The 18,019-nt window shown below is 38.6% G+C and overlaps 1 protein-coding gene across 13 annotated transcripts in view; it reads left to right on the top strand.

Annotated features, from left to right (window-relative positions):
• The window catches only part of ADAMTS6 (ADAM metallopeptidase with thrombospondin type 1 motif 6), a 124,361-nt gene that overhangs the window by 78,252 nt on the left and 28,090 nt on the right, over positions 1-18,019 (top strand). For 12 of the 13 annotated variants that reach the window (XR_014224469.1, XM_082241817.1, XM_082241818.1 and 9 more), the window contains 2 exons: positions 9,535-9,680; positions 15,657-15,720. Coding sequence is in view for 12 of the 13 variants with exons in the window: in XM_082241817.1 (XP_082097943.1) it covers positions 9,535-9,680; positions 15,657-15,720 (210 nt within the window). In the remaining variant the exon portion in view is untranslated. The remainder of the gene's footprint in view (positions 1-9,534; positions 9,681-15,656; positions 15,721-18,019) is intronic. The other variant, XM_082241819.1, reaches the window with a different exon arrangement.

Genomic DNA, 18,019 nt, shown 5'->3' with positions numbered 1-18,019 from the left:
TAAATGTTTGTATAAGAGTTTCCAGAATGAAAAGCTTAATTTATTCTGTAACTGAACATACAATAATTAACAAAGCAACAAAACTTAGGATTTTATTTTTAAAAACGCATTTTTAGTAGTGCTTAGGATTCTTTGTTGTGGTCTCGCTGTGCTACCCCATATATGGAAATGTGTCTATAGAAGCCACAGGTAGAACTATCTAGAAATTTATTGGGCAGCTCTAGCCTCCTCCCTTTGCACTTGCTCCAGAAACACTATTGTTTTAACACAACGTAAGAAATTAAGGAAACAATTATGAAGATCTTTTTCCTTAACTTCTTATGCTGCATTTGGTTTTGTTGGTTCAGGTTATTTCCCTTCACTTTTTCTTCTTCTGTGCTGTACTCCTATAAAACTCTTGTAAGCATTTCTGACATACTGAGCATGAGAGAAGAGCCCAGTGACCAACAGATCCTGCCTCAGATTTGAACTTGGAATTAGTGAATACCTTAAGGCTATCTCTGCATCAGAACTAGTAAAATGGCAATGGTGGGGGGCAGGTGCCATGTATAAATATGCATTCCTAGAACTGACAGATCACATTGCCCAGGATAATTATCATAATCCAGAGTTGCTCATCCTCTTTTCCCACATTTGTGTTAGCCAAAATAATAATTTCATATTCCTCTACAGCTGGTTGTGAACATTGAATTGTTGGAGAGGATATTCTGCAGGGCTTAGGCATTCCTTCTGAATTTAGTGAAGAAGATCCAGATCTATGTAGCCCAAAACCTCAGAAGGGAAGTGGGTTATAAAGTACCTCAGTGAAACTGACTCTTTGAACCTCAGAGATTTCTGGCCACATTGTGGTTCCTATTACTATTGCATGTAGAGTCCTCAGAGACTCTACACTGGAATATTGCAGTATTAACATACTTTTCTGCTTTCATATACTTACTGTATATATTCAGTACAAGCACAATATGCTGTTGTCCAGCTGTTAAGATTAGATTGGCTCCCATAATTCTACAGAACTCTCCAATTCCTGAAGGAATTCTTGCTCAAGCTTTCTTTGGTGTTACTGTTCTTAGTGAGTGGAGAACATGTGTAAGACTTTGGCTACTAATACAAATTTGTTGTTCCACCTGCCTTGGGAGTAGATACTGCTCAAAAACATCAGAGATCTGCACTGCATTCATCACTATAGAACAGATTCTGTATGGTGAGTATCTTGCCTTACTCTGCTTCAAACCTATTTATCTGCATCCATGACTGTAATGGTAGCTTACACTATATACCTATAGCCTGCTACCACCAGTTTTAATTTGGGGAAAGATTGATATCTTCCTTAAAATCTTTTTGAGAATGAGAAAAAGCTAACTGATATTTCTACATTGAAACTTCTTATCTGGCTAAATAGCTAGATTGTGTAGAGTATGGTTAGTCCACAACTTGCTTAGAGGTGTGCATGACTTAGCTCTTCAACTTTAATTCTCCCTTGCAAAGGTGTACTGTTCATTTCCTAATAAGAGGGAAAATACTGAGAATACCAGAACCATGACTTTATCTTTTCATCCCAGCTACTTAAAGAGGTACAGGTTATTTCCATCTGGTCATTTATGCACTCAATCCTCTACAAAGACAGCTAGAGGGGTTATTTCAGCATTCTGTACCACAGTACGCATATACCCATGGTGGAATATTTTTCTAAAAGAACTGCCAAACCTGATTCCTGTGCCTCATTTCTGGACTTTTCAATGGAACTGCCTTCTTGTACTAAGCATCTCTCATTAGCAAACCCTTCAAACAGCTTTCTACTTGCCACTTATGTTGGTTTTTGTACTAGGTTATCTTTCTTGTAGCACTCACATTGGCTGGAAAAGGAATAGGATTTCTGTCTGATCTACAGTTTTTCAAGAGAAATATGTTCCTTACTATAGAACAAAAGTTCTAACTAAATGGAGTCTCTTAATTCCATACCTTGCCAGTCCTCTTGCGTAGCCCAGACTCTCATTCAAGTGGGCAATGCACTCTCTTCCTTTAATGAGTTTTACCTTTCTGTGTATCATGTACTTCATTTGTGTGGCATGTACATTTGCATGGTGAACAATCATTTTTACCCTGTGGAAGTTCCAGTGATCCAGCACCAACATAGAGAGTATCCAAGTGACTGTTGAGAACAACTGAGAATTGCTTTGATATCCAAAGCAAATTTTTGAGTCCCTCTGAGTGCAACATATGCAAGCTCATTTGGGTCTTCTGTAGAGACCTGGAGTATTACTTTGGGTGTCCAAGTGAAAGCAGTTAAAAGACTTAGGGAAGCAATCTCTTGTATGCTCACCATCACCTGACAGTCTGCTACAGTTAACTTTTAGTTTGTGAGTCTGTTAAACTTAGAATCACTGGAGTCGTTAAAGAAGAAAATTATGTTGCTTTCCCATAATTATTATTCAAGCTGTTCTCTACTGATGAGTCTCAATTGTGGTATCTCACTTGCGGAAGTAGGACTTACCCATCTTCCCCTTCCCCATGCAGTTTCCTGTGTTGTCCTTAAATCTGCTCTAGAGGGTTATGGATGTCAGGGGTCTCTAAGAAATTGCCTTTGCTCCTCTTTTCATGTTAAGACTTAGTCTGTTTCTTGTCTCAGCTTGGAGCAACATCCTCTCTGAGAGGGAAGGTGTTGGCTCTATGCCTTACTTTCTTACATGACATCTACTGTGCAAGGGAGATGATAAAATACTAGTGCTTCCTCATGCCTGATGCTTTCTGCCAAGTTCTACCTGTGGTCTGGCCAGGGCCATCCCAGACATGTGGCAGCACAGAAAGCCGCTTGCAGAACAATTGTCACAGGTAAGTAGCTTTTTTAAATAAGCAGTTTGAAACACAAAACATGCATTTCCTATTATTATTATTTTAAAAATACAGTCTAGTTTCAAGTTGTATGACATTGCATTTTTTAGACTAGCTTTTAGACTTTTAGATGACCTGCTGAAATAAATTTATTATTTTCTTTCTTCAATGAGAGGAGAGACACTTTCTTGGATATATCCTGCCCAGAAAAACTATACACTCCTTAAATGCCATCTGCCAAAGCTAAAGTGTCTTAATTGTTGAAGTTTTTGTGAGCACAAAACTGTCCACTTAGGGTAAGACAGACACTTAAGAGTTTTAGGGCATCTAAAGCTCATGATTTCCTGGCAGCCAATTTTTCTCCTAGCTTGCATTAGCCATCTGCTCTCCTATTTGCTTTCTGGTCTTTTCTGACAGCCTTTGGTATTTTCTTCTCTGTATCCCACATATTTTGCTTTCTGCTAATTCTCCCCTCACCTCCTGGCTGATGGCCCATTAAATAATGGAAAATGTAAATGCACTAGCATGCAATGCATAAAGACAATTGAAACTGTCACTGAAAGAAGTAACTGAGAATAGATTCACCCACTATATTTTTCACGTGATTTGCAACTATTGGTTAATAGACTGCTTCTTTTCAAACCACTAAAACATACTAGGTGACGTTGGCATAAGCTAGTTTGAAAATTTTATCAATCAGTATTGAGAGAGGTGTCATATGCAATAAACTTATTGCATGATAATTACAGTGTGAGCTGATTTTGTGAATCAACTCTAAATAAGGATCATCTTTAGGAGCCCAATATTTTTATTAATTAATTCTATTTGTAGAGCAATTTGGAGTCAGTAGAACTCTAGTACTTTTTTAGAGATGTTAAGGTTGACCTTGGCAGCTGCTCTCTTGATAGGTAAAGGTAAAGGGACCCCTGACCATTAGGTCCAGTCGTGGCCGACTGGGGTTGCGGCTCTCATCTCACTTTATTGGCTGAGGGAGCCGGCGTACAGCTTCCGGGTCATGTGGCCAGCATGACTAAGCCGCTTCTGGCAAACCAGAGCAGTGCACAGAAACGCCGTTTACCTTCCCTCCAGAGCGGTACCTATGCAGGGACTGAGCAACGGGAGCTCACCCCGTCACAGGGATTCGAACTGCCGACCTTCTGATCGGCAAGTCCTGGGCTCTGTAGTTTAACCCACAGCGCCACCCGCGTCCACTCTCTTGATAGGCTGGTTCAATTGTTAGCTTCTTGCTGTATTGCTTAGGCAGGGCAAAATGTTAGATTATCTCATTCAGGTGTTTGGAATTCCTATAAATAGCGGTAACTACTAGCCACAATGGTTATGCTCTACCTCCACAGTTGAATGTAGCAATGCTTCTGAATAGCATTTGCTGGAAACCACAGGACAGGAGAGTACTCTTGTAACCACAGGACAGGAGAGTGCTCTTGTACAGTGGTGCCTCGCAAGATGAAATTAATCCGTTCCGCGAGCGTCTAGCAGTTTTTTCGTCTTGCGAAGCAACCCTCTTAGCGGATTAGCACTATTAGCGGTTTAGCGGCTATTAAAGGCTTAGCGGCTTAGCGGCTAAAAGGCTATTAGCGGCTTAGAAAAAGGGGGGGAGCGAAAAAAATCTCAAGACTCGCAAGACATTTTCGTCTTGCGAAGCAAGTCCATAGGGAAATTCGTCCTGCGAAGCGCATCAAAAAACGGAAAACCCTTTCGTCTAGCGGGTTTTTCGTCTTGCGAGGCATTCGTCTTGCGGGGCACCACTGTACTCATGTTCTGCTCCCTGGCTTCCCACAGGCATCTGGTTGACCACTGTGAGAACAGGATGCTGGACAAGACGGGCCATTGGCTTGATCCAGCAGGCTAGTCTTACACTCTTGTTTCCAGCCTTTCCAGCCTTTCATCTTTGACAGTTGTTATTAAATGAATAGTTTGTCTGCATTGTCAGACAAAACCTGATATTCTCAGTCTGTCCAGCCATTTAATGCCATCCAAATATTATTTAATATATGTGGATATATCCATTTAGCTCTGCCAATCTGACTTTTCTCCTGAGTATGAGACTGTAGTTGTGGTCTCTTTCTCAAGATCAGTAGAGTAAATTGTAGCCTATTAATCTGAGTTAGCATTTGATGACAGTTGATGATGAACTAAAATAGGTACAATCCAACTGTAACTGACAATTATTATATATGCTAAAACATTCTTATTAAATGTTTCAGTTTCTACCTTTATCAGTAACAGAAGCTTCATGTCTGAGGATGGCTTATAAGAAACTTATAAATAATACATTTCATATTATCCAAATAGTAAATAAAGTATAATTTGAAAAGCAAGTACTGCATACATTTTATGTTTTCTCCATTTTTGTTCCCTGGACAAAAAAAAAAAGAATAAAAATATATTCTTTCTATGGCTCCATAGTTTCAGACAGTTTCATATATTACTTAGCAGTGTAATCCTAACCATGTCTACTCAGAAGTAAGTTCTATTGATTTCTATGGACTCACTCCTATATAAGTGGGGTTAAGAATGCAGCTTAGATTGCATTATTATTTATTATTTCTTTCAAGTATTTATGCATTGCTTTTCATAAAAAGGCGATTTACAAGGAAATCAAACAACTAAATTAAATACAACAGATGAAACATCATAAAGTAAGGTTCCACTCATTTAGTACCCACACAAATTCGAAGCCCACAAACACATCCCGGTATCTCAGTCAGTCTACACCTGGACACTTTTACCCACACATACACACAAATCCCTTACACTCAACAATTATCAGTCCCAACAATCCACTGGGTACATACCAAAAGACTGTACTGTAGCCTCCAATTTCTTGCACCCACCTGAGAAGTGGTTAGGCTCCAACCACAATCCTATGTTCTCACTCTTGGACAGCACCACACATCCCCACTCTCAGCCAATGCCTTGTACTGTATTTTGAAATTCCCAAGCACTGACTATTCCAATAGGAAGTGATCCAAAAGCTTTTCAAGCCACAGAATCTCAGAGAAAACTAAGCTATTGAAATATATTCAACTGTCTTCAAGGATTTGCTTTATTAGTTGTGTTGCCTCATTAAGTGCATTGTGCTAGGAAATTCCTAAATTAATCTTCCTTTTTCTCGCTTATTCTTCATGAAGAACAAAAGACTATCATGCCTGCAGGCCTTTTTACACATATGTTATGTATCTCAATCAAGAACCAGTGTTATACCATGGATAAAATGTCAGACTAGAACAGAGACGAACATTAAAGTCCCCAGTCAACAGTTGGGCTGGTCTCAAAACTACCTCATCAGAGCTGTTGTGATGATAAAATGAGGAAACCTCTTGAGACCCTTGGAGGAAGAGCATAATATAGTTGTGGGTGTTTATGTAAATTTAATTAATGGTGTTCTAATGTTGATAAGCCACCATTAGAAAGTGGCAATTTGAAATAGCAATTCTGCTGTAGGCCATCCAGCCTCTCTTTCTAGTACAAATGTCAATAAATGAAGGAAGGCTGTTGGAAGAACACAGCATCTTAGCTATTTAATTGCTTTTTAACCAGTGCTTGATAAGGCACTGGCTTCTAGTCTTTTATTAATAAGACTCAATAAATACATTTTGTATTCTTGTAAAATAATAGCAATCAGTGTACTTTTATTTTGTGAATAAAATCAGTGTACTTTTATTTTATGAATAAAATTGTGAATATTTTGTGCTGCAGTGAGGAGGAGAGTTATGGGGATAGCAAGAGGATAAGCATACAATTACTACTTGGTTGAGCAGGCTGTAGTTTTATTGCCAACCCTGCTTCCAAGAGGCAAGAGATACATACATCGTTGCTGCTACCAGAGACCAAAGGCCCAGTTGATGTGCTGTCCCAGCAACTATTGTTCTCCCCTCCGCCAGGGAACTGTTCTTTAGTACTGTACTTTAATGCTGTCATAGAGAAAGTGCATGTTAATAACAAATATATTCAATCACAGTTAAGCTTAAATATGCCTTTTACAATTGGATGATCCACTAGCAATGACCTTGAGCTCTGACTATGGTTTTTAAAAATATGTTTTGGAACCACTGGAGTGTAGAGGCATGTAGCTTAGAAACCTTCATTCTCTCTTGAAAAGAACACAGGAAATTTCTTTGGTAGCATCACCTGGAACCTAGGCTGTGAACCATTTAGGATATTTTTATTTATTTGTCCTTCATTTAATTAAGATGTGATGGTTAATTTTGATTGTAAAATCAAGGCATTTTTAAAAATTAAGTATTATGTCTGCCCTACTCTTACATGGGTGGCGCTGTGGGTTAAACCACAGAGCCTAGGACTTGCCGATCAGAAGGTTGGTGGTTCGAATCCCCGCGACGGGGTGAGCTCCCGTTGCTCGGTCCCTGCTCCTGCCAACCTAGCAGTTTGAAAGCACGTCAAAGTGTAAGTAGATAAATAGGTACCACTTCAGCGGGAAGGTAAACGGCGTTTCCGTGTGCTGCTCTAGTTCGCCAGAAGCAGCTTAGTCATGCTGGTCACATGACCTGGAAGCTGTACGCCGGCTCCCTCGGCCAATAAAGCAAGATGAGCGCCGCAACCCCAGAGTCGGCCACAACTGGACCTAATGGTCAGGGGTCCCTTTACCTTTACCTTACTCTTACATGTAGCTTCCAGTGGTCTCCCATGCAGCTTGCTGATCTGATCCACAGTTGCTCAGCTTCATAAAACATGAAAATGATTATATGAAGATGTATATTTGAGTTAAATGATCAGGAAGTCAACATGTCATTGTAATATCCCTTCAGTGCTGTATAAATAATGCACTAGACATCCTGGCCTTTCACTAAATGGAAGCCATTGTTTCTGTTTTCTTATTGTGTTATTATTACCTCTATTTGAATTTAAACAAGTGGCTTCCCATATCGAAATGTTACCATATTCATAGCCAACCTGAATGAATACTTAACCATATCCAGCTAACTGATACCATGTCCAGTTCAGCTCTGCTAGTGCTCTTGTATCCAAATACTTTATAGTACCCAAACTAAAAGTAATTACAACATGCCATAAAAGTGGGTATTGGAAGTAGTTTCAGGTAATGTGGTTGAAAATAAAGGTTCAAGCTTCACTCGTTCATCTCAACATCATTCCCATTTTTCCTTGAGCCCTTAAAGTTTCTGGACTTGCACAGGTTGGAGAGTAAAATATGAAGGTTCTGCATTATATAGCTTCCACTTCAGCACACATTAATAGCTCTAACCTGACTGCTGCTGTGTTCTTTTTTCTTTTGTAAATTGTGCTCAGAACATGGGTAAGAAACTTCCTTTTTCAGTGCCATTAATAACGGTTGGATCTAGGCTAGCAATGCAGTTCTATGCGTAGTTACTCAGAAGTAATTACCAATGACACTTACTTCCTAATGTGTTTAGTATTACAGCCTAGTTCTCATTGAAATTCATATACAATTTTGTTCATTTAACCTAGTGTGGATCCAGCCCATGGTCAGTATTGCTTGACAGTACTGGTAGACACTGTGGCTTGCTCCAGATGTTGTTGGACTATAACTTCCAGTAGCCCAGCCAGGATGGCCAGTGGTCAGGGATTATGGAGGTTATAGTCCAACAATATCTGGAAGGTACCACTTTGTCTACTCAAGTTTAGATCAAGATTCTTGTATCAAGTTGGGTATTTTTACACACACACACACACACACACAGAGAGAGAGAGAGAGAGAGAGAGAGAGAACCCAAATCCAACCCAGATTATTTATTAAAAGATAATGTGACATTGTTTTGTACCATATCTGTGATAAGGTAAAATTCATGTTCAAATTTTACTGGATATGGGCAAATGTCTCATTATTTTGATAGGATAAATGGTTTCATTTTCTGTAATATTCTTCTCTTATTTTCTACAGTGAAACAAGACATCCAAATTTGGGCTTAAATCAGGACTGTAGGGCTTGGTCTAATTTTATATGAAAAAAAATATTCCACTCAAGTTAAAGCACAATTTGTCTCAAACTAACTCAATGCCCTATCGTAAAAGAATAATAATAATCCAGGTTAAATGCTTTGCTGGTATCTGTCTTAAAATTTCAGTTCATATGTTCATTCAGTCTCTGAACAACTGGCTAGTCAGTAAGTTTAAATACTTTTTTCTTTGTTTCTAGTGTCTTGGCATTACTTTTATTATGTCTGCAGTGTAAGTGTAGATGAAATACTGCTTCAAATTCCTCTTCTATTGTAACATCATCTATACTTCAGTGTTTTTTTAAAGGAAAAGCAATAACCCTCATAAAAATTCCTAACTGGAGAATTTTCCATGTTGTGCTATTAAACCATTAGTTGAAATATAGGTGTGAGTTTGTTTCTTAAACACTCTTAAAAGTATACGTAATGTCTAAAGAACTGTTTCAGCAACTTGCAGTTTATTTAAATGAGAAATGGTAAGCTTGTGTATGAAAAGAAAAATGCTGTCTTGTTAAACTTTTATGTATGGTAGGGATTTATTATTCAGGCTAAGCCTAAAGATAAATAACAAATAGCACTTGCCTTCACCAATGACTAAACATGGCTAAAGAAATTTAAACCTCTGTATGTTATCTATACAAGAAATGATGTTGCCTATAATTGGTCAGTTCCTGACCCATATATTTTTCTGTCCTGATAATCCTATCAGTTCAAAGCTAATACTGTGTTTTCTATGAAATCTTTTCAGTGGTGTTATCAGGGAGAGTGCGTACCTTTTGGCACTTGGCCCCAGAGCATAGATGGGGGTTGGGGTCCCTGGTCAATATGGGGAGAGTGCAGCAGAACCTGCGGGGGAGGAGTCTCATCATCCGTAAGACACTGTGACAGTCCAGCGTAAGTAGCTAAAGTAAGCCAGAGCCAGCAAAAAAGGCATATTTGGAAATGTTTCAAAAGTGTGGTTTCACATGTTATCTGTAAAAACGTTTCAGTACCGTGCCAATACTTGTCTTTAAAATAGCAGACAGGATCAGCTATCCTGGAGAAGCTTTGCAGACATACTTTCACATTTTTAAATATATGCATCAAGCACACGCTATACAAATAGATTCTATATTTAATATTTAGCAGGTAACTTTTGCTTCTCACAGCTTCCATTTATGGAAAACAAACAGTAAATTCTACTTATGGTAATTAAAAGTTTTTTCAGGTGTTCATTAGTTTTGCAAACTTACTAAAAATGCAAACTAAATATTAAGGTTTTGAATATTTGTCCCTACGAGACAATGGCCTAGTTTGCACACCACAGGAACAGGCTATTTGAGAACGTTTTAGCTGCTGGATGTGAAAGTAATCTATACAAAGTACCCTTTGGATTCTCATATCACTTTAAAGCCAACTGATTTAATGCAAAGTACGCAACAATTTCCACAGTGCTGATCTGCTGCTTCTTTTGCACCATGGACCAAACAAACCAGAGCCTGGCTTGTCATGGCCTCTGAACCCAGACTTGCAGTTTGTTTCCTCCAAACAAACCATGAGCAGTAAACAAAGAACCAACTTTGGTTATAGCTTGTGGTTTGTTAAAGGGGAAACAAGAAGAGAAGAAGAAGAGTTTGGATTTGATATCCCGCCTTTCACTCCCCTTCAGGAGTCTCAAAGCGGCTAACATTCTCCTTTCCCTTCCTCCCCCACAACAAACACTCTGTGAGGTGAGTGGGGCTGAGAGACTTCACAGAAGTGTGACTAGCCCAAGGTCACCCAGCAGCTGCATGTGGAGGAGCGGAGACACGAACCCGGTCTCCCAGATTACATGACTACCGCTCTTAACCACTACACCACACTGGCTCTAAACAAATCACAACGCTGGGTTCATATGCAACAAGACGACTCTGGCTTATTTCGTCCATGGTGCACCAGGAGCATTGCAATGAACTTCTGAGCTTTGCGCACCAGTATGCTGCTCATTCATATTAAATCATAGTTTGTTTTAAACTGTGGTTTAGTGTGATGTGTGAAAGAGGACAGTGATACTTTCAGTAGATTACTTTCATATAAGCTAAATGTTTATCATTTTCTTTAATAGGGTTCCTGAAAAGCCCTTATTGTGTTGCCATTAATGTAGTAGCGAAACATTTTTATTTCATAGTTCTTAATTACACAATCATCTTATTACTCTTAAGAGTTGTTCAGAGAACATTGCTGCCTGTATTCTGGTGTCACAGCTCCAAACTATTAGGTCATTTGTGTCCTCTCTATTCATAGCTTTGTCAGTTGCAAGCAAAGCTCTTAAAAGAGACCTTTTTTGGCTCAGAGCTCCGTATATACGCACACATGCACAATTGGTTGATTTCTGAGAACTGCAAAGTATGCTGAAAAACTGATAAAAGCAAAACCATAGTAAAGGCTGCTGCTCTTCTCCAAACCTAACATTTTAACACTCTTTTTACTAGCCTGTGCTTCACAGGCAATTATTCACAAGGACAAGAGACCTTAACTTTACAGTCACAGCTCTACTACCATCCCCTCTCCAGCATTCAGCACTGCCCACTGAAATCAATTTATCTAACCTCTTCCTTCCTTTTTTTGTCTACTGACAGAAGTATATTAAAAGAGTGTTGATGGCTCAGCTACATTCCATAAGGGAATTAAATTAAGAGAACACTGCAAGAGGACCCATTACTCCCCTCTACCAAACATCAGATGACAGGTGTTTCAAAGTAGCTGCTGGACACTGCACTGCCTTTGAGGCCCTTTCAGATATTCTAAATGTCTTACATATAAACACTTGTGTAGGAAAATCATGAAGGTATACTAATCACAAATATGCACATGCATTAGAAAATTGAACATTGCTGTAAAAAAAGCCTGCAACATTATGCGGTTGTCAGAAAGACCATATGATAGATGGGGTTCACAGATTCTGAACATATAATTATGGGGGGGGGGACTTTACATGAGTCTAGCTTGAAACATGCCCCAACATCTTTATTAATAATAGTCTATTCTTCTTTGTCTTTCAGTGGGACTTCATGCTCACTTTGGCAGTTGCTTTCTTCACAAAGCCTTTTGTAGTAAAAATCATAAATACAGGATGACTCACTCTTGCAGTCAGGTTTAAGAAAGATATTGTCACAACTGGCTATCATTTTATGTAGGAAAGTAATAGGTATATTGTTATACATATGACTGTCAAAAACTAAACCACAGGGCTGACTGAGCCTGTCTCCTCTCATTGTCATAAGTTGGACCTGTGGAAGCTCAGCAGTGGACCTCGAGGGGGTCTGTCTCCGTGCAGCCAGAGGCCCTTCTGGATTCATAACTGCCCTGCAGTCTTTTATATTATAACTTCTTCCCACATTGCTATGTTCGTATTTCCTTGCCGCTTAGTTTCTACTCCTTCACTGTTCCTAGTTAACCTGTGTTTGCATCTACTTGCTGCTGCTTTGTGCCTTTTTGCTCATAACCCCCCCCCCTCACAAAAAAGAGCAGCATGAAACAGCTTGACTCACATAACACTACCTACTCCATCCTCCTCCAGTCATTCCCAAGCTCACACTCACGTGGAGAACTCACGTGAACTGACTGATTACAGACACGGCCAGCATTAATTCATCTGATTGCTCTAAATGGAAAAATTGCTGCAATAGTGGAATATCCATATCCATGACTAGAAAACTTTCACAATATGTTTCTCCATATGCATACATGCCCATTCTTGTGCAGCAACAACAGCCAAATAGCTACTTGCCCCAGGTGAAGAAGCAATACAGCTCAAAAAAGAGAAAATGGGAGGATGGAACAGCAAAAAGGAAAGGATGAATGGGGACATAGAGAAAGTAGAATTCTCCTGATGTTGATAGCCAACCAGGAAAAACAGTGATGAGAAATAACTTTGCTTTTAAAGAGGAAATGGAGCACTGTATCTGGGTGGAACATTACCCTATGTGACAATCTTTGCGTTTTGTCCAGCCCACAAAGCTCTTGCATGCTGACCCATATTGTATGAGCCATGACTTGGTTGCATATATAGCTTTTATACTATTGCTGGTTTGTTGTACAACCATTATTCCTGCTTTGGGTAGTTGTAATAGAAAGTGTGGACACAGCCTAGAGCTTTCTGGGATCCAGGTTTTGCAGTCTTTTATAACTGGACAAGTAAACATGTCATTGTGCTAGCACCAAATATGACAAGAAGTAGGGACAAAGAGACCTGACGTAATTCAGGATGGAACCTTGGCAAATTTTCCAAAGTGCCTTATCTCTGCAACAGCAGTCATTCCCCAAGTTTTATGTTCTGCAAGAGCACAAGTTAGTTCTATGTTGAGCGACTTCTTGGATGGAGCCAACCTTTGCTACTGTGTTTCTGGGAGGATTGATGGATAACAAATGGAAAACACCATAAATCAGCAGCAAATTAAGAATCAAATTCTGCTGATCATTTTTTTAGTGTTGTATTGTTTTTTTTAATTGTATTACTTCTGCTGTATAAACTATTGTAAAGTACCAGTTAAACTTACTTGATATTCTCTGAATCTTCATATCCCAGTCTCTATTCTACACAGCAACCTGCTTTCCCCCCCCCCAGTTCCCTAATAATCCCTTCCACTAGATTTGTCCATATATGGAAAAATTGGGCAAACCAAAGTGTGTGCATTCTGAACATCTATAGCACCAAGGGCTGCAATACTTGACAGTACCTTGGTGATTTTTTAAAATCTTGAAATGAAACAAACTGTCTTTTACAAATCAGAGGCATTCTGCTTGCGCAGTTTGGCAACAGACTATTTGACTATTACAAACCCTTGAAAATACAGTAGCAAATGGCAATTCATCAGGCTTTTTGGATTATAGCAGTGCTGTTTAAATTCATGTTCTCCACTCGAACTTTGTAATACCAACTATGTGCTGGGACATTTATATTTATCCATTAATTTTGTTTTATTAATGTCCAGTAATAAGCAATTACACTTTCACAACCCTGCTTTAGGATTCCTTACATTTGTCTTCTAAAATGCAATATTGTCTGTGTTCAAGCTGTTACATAAATCCTTTAATGGGAGATTGGGCACTGCATCTTCCTCTATGCTTTGAAGAACTTAGATCTCTATACTTTTTATGGCATGGCTTTGCAAGGCAGCCTGGTCTTTATCTCATTGCTGAACTTTATAGGACTGGACATTACTTTCTAATCTTCACCACTGCAGAGCCCCTGGATATTTGGCTTTCAGAGTAGTCTGACTGATTTCAGTGAATACACACTGGTGTAATTTATTCCACATCAGCTGCTTACATAATAATAGACTTTTCTACGGAACACCAGCATTCGTAGGTACTGGAATATATGTGTTAAGGCATATCTCAAATGTTTTAATTCATATATAACATTTATATATTTAAAAACACAATGGTCAAAAGAATTATACTTCAGTCCAGCTAGAGTACTTCATTTTCTCCTCTGTGCAAAGAAAACCACTCTAGGTGGGCAGGAACATGGTCTGTATCAATTTTTAACTTTGCATAGAAGAAAACAAGAAAGATCTTTTGCATAGTTGAGTGCTGTGCATATTTTCTGACCCTTTGGGTCTCAACTAATTTCATTTAACAACAATGGATACATTTAAATGCAGGAGAGCACTTTTGAATCCCATATGCTTAACTTCTTCATTGTAGTGAATAGGGCATAAAAGTGCAAATTGCCTGGATCCTGTCCATTATATTCAGCATTTTAAAATATTAAAATAAAATCACTTTATTTTAAGTAACAAAAACTCACAAAAATTGCATGTTACATGGTTTTGAGAATCATGTTTATCAGCAGATATTACAACCATGTGATACCTTGCTTGTGTGACCAGAAATGCCATATTATTTCATAACACTATATAACACATTAAGTAATAAATGGATGACAAAAGACCAGTCTGGATAATACTTGAGTCCTATTAAATCCTAGATAACTACTCCCCATCTAGTCATGTAATATCGCCCTGATTCTTTTCAAATATTAGTAACAACAGAAAATAATAGAATTTTACAAACTCTCTTATAGTTAATCATATAAACATATCTTTAATTTTGTTTATATGTCCTCTGAAGTTTTCTAAGGCAATCCTATATACACATACCAGAGAGCAAGTCCCATTGAACTTAGTGGGATTTATTTCTGAGCGAACATGTATGGGATTGCACTGTGAATTATTCAAGTGACATTTGCTTATAATATGTGTGTGTGTGCGCGCGCGCTTAGGATAATAGCCAAGATGAAGAACACTACCTTAAACACATACAATGATTAGCTCTAGTATAGTGAGGTTTTTGAACAATTATTGTTGTCAAATTGAAATAATAATCAGGAACTCAGGTATTAGAGAATATCAACTTGACCCTAGTAATGAAAAGCAGTGTTTCCTTAATTTTGATTCATCTTAGTCTAATGCTAAAACTTCTGCACCAGCAAATAAGTGCTTAGATCTAGAAGTAATGATTTCCACTAACAGAGTGTTACAAATGCTGTGTCATGGTGGGTTTTTACTGGTGCTGCCTACTGATGCCAGAATAAATGTTTAGAACTTGAGTATTAATTTAAAACGTTAGTAGAATATATAACTTGCCACATTTTTTCTGCTTTTGGTGGGAGTGATACAAAAATAGAAGAAATTGTGTTTTACCTTCCTTTTCTGCAGTGTAATTTTACAAATATATTTGCCAGCTGAGTTTGTATTAGTGAAATCTGAAGTTTTTAAAAATATACAGTATCATCAATTTGTATTAGAAAAGAATTGTGGGGGGAAATGTCCTGTAGTGTGTAAATTTTTTATTATTGCTTACTTCATATGTACATATGCATAAACTGCATCCAATTTTTTCCAGACCGTCAGGTGGAGGAAAATATTGCCTTGGAGAAAGGAAAAGATATCGCTCCTGTAATACTGATGTGAGTAATTCAAAGTTAAGCTAAAATCCAACAATCTTAGATGAGGAGGAGGAGAATTTATTTATTAAATTTGTATACAACCCCTCATCTGAAGATCTCGGTGTGGTATACAAGATAAAAAAACAACAACAATAGTCCCTCTCCTACAAACACATTTCAAAGGATATAGGGTGTTAATCAGCTAATGGTTGGGTTGAAGACAAATGTTTCTGCCTGGTGCCTAAAAGTGTATAAATAATGAAGACACCAGGTAAGCCTCCCTAGGATGAACATTTGACAGATGGGGAGCCACCACAGAAAAGGTCCATTCTCATATTGCCACCCTCTGGGCCTCTTGTGGAGGAGACTTACAGAGAAGAGCCTCCAATGATGAATCGGAGGCCCTGGGTTCATTAGGAGTAACGTATCTTGCCTTTGAGCAATATGTGGCCTCCTCATGCCCAATCAGAAACACATTTCAGATAAGACCAATGATTCGTCTCCTTGTTTTCAACCTTATGCTGGTGGTGCACATATGCTGGTACAGGAATGAACTGACATATCCTCATTGCTACACTGGTGTAACTGGAGTTTTGCTAGCATTCCATAATTTCACTGTTGTAGTGGAGCTTCCACTATAGCTCTTCACATAATGTACCTCAAGGGTAGAATTTTACTCTTAGTGCTGCTTGATATTTCTATCTTCCACGTTTAAGCACGAAGGACTGGGAGACCAAGGTTCAAATTCCCACTCAGCCATGAAGCTTGTTATGTGACCTACGTCACTGAGTTGTTGTGATGAGAAAATAAAGAGGGAGGAGAACTATGTACACCACCTTCAGTTCCTTGAAGGAAAGCAGGATCAATCAGTTAAGAAGACAAAGTACATTCAGATAAACAGTTAAAAGCTGCAGTCATATCTTAATACTGAAATACTGAGAGCAAGGTTTAGAGTATTCTTTAAATTAGGAAAGGCAGAAAACTGTAACAATTTTTCTCCATGAAGCTATCCATGAAGTTTTGATTATCAACAGTTCCCTTCAGAGATTGCATTCCCATTGTTACCTTTGGAGTAAAGGCTAAATTCCATTTACTATTATGAGAAAATGTGAAGGGAGGAAAAATAATATTTTTAATATAACACTCCTTTTAGATCTTAATATAGTTAACATTCTATCATATCAAAATATATTAATAATTATCTTCTTCACAGTGCCTCATCTGCATTTCATTTTTAATAGGTACGCATGTTTTGAATTAGTGTAATGTCATGAGGGGATGCACAAATGTTCTGACATTCAGCAATTTAAGTCCTACTGTAACATAAGTGGTGATTAAAAACTAGTCATTGATTGTAAATTTATTAACATGGCTTTAATGAAACACAAAGTTGCTGAGATAGACCCATTTTCAGGATTTATGACAGACCTTATTACTCATCACTCTTTGAAGCAAAATACTTTGGAAGGGAGAGACATTTGATTAATGTGTGAATTAAAAGGCCACAAGTTTTGTGTGCTTGTCATTATTTTAATGAAGAATGTGATGCTTACACCCACTGACATTTGTAGGGGTTTCTTGTGTCAGCATTCACTATTCCTTTTGTAATTTAAAAAGTATTACTCCCTAAAGTTCTTATTATTCCTAAACAAAAATCTCAGCATTTTTACTTCAAACAACAGCTAATTTTCCTTCTCTTCCCTTTGACCCTTTTAATCCTTTGGAAAAAGCATAGACAACTCCAACACATTCTTCAACAAAATCCTTCAGACATTGTTTGGCCTTTGATGGATAACATGTTTCCTAATATTAAAATTGAGGGAATAAGATTAAACCTAATCTGTAAAACCTGGAAACAAGAAGTAGCAACAACTTCCAGCTTTACCAGTTATCTCATATTGTAAGCTGGTTTGCATATACTGTAACTCTTCACTAGAGCTTTCCAAACTGTATGTCGTGACATGTTATTGTGTCGGCTGCAGTGTGTAGGTGTGTGACGCGAATGCTCCCCATGCTCCCCCTAAGGCTGGAAAGGGTTAGTTTAACCCAGGGGTTGGCAAGGCTTACCTGCCTGGGCCGGTTCACTGCCGCAGAGGCCCCTCTGTGGGCCAGATCCTGTGAGTGTGTGCGCTCGCGATTTCCAACGTCTGTGTCTATGTGCAGAGGTAATTTCTGGCACTGCTCGGTGAGTCCCTGCACCGTTCTGCGCCAGTTTAGTGCAGTGCGCGGGGACTCGCCAAGTGGGCAGCTCAGTTCAGGAGCGGCTTGTGGGCCAGTCAAATGACCCCCGTGGGCCACTTGTGGCCCATGGGCCTTAGGT

Source organism: Podarcis vaucheri, assembly GCF_965113315.1.
Source record: "Podarcis vaucheri genome assembly, chromosome: 11".
In the NCBI taxonomy this organism is placed as follows: domain Eukaryota; kingdom Metazoa; phylum Chordata; class Lepidosauria; order Squamata; family Lacertidae; genus Podarcis; species Podarcis vaucheri.
This window is presented reverse-complemented; position numbering and strand designations above follow the sequence as displayed.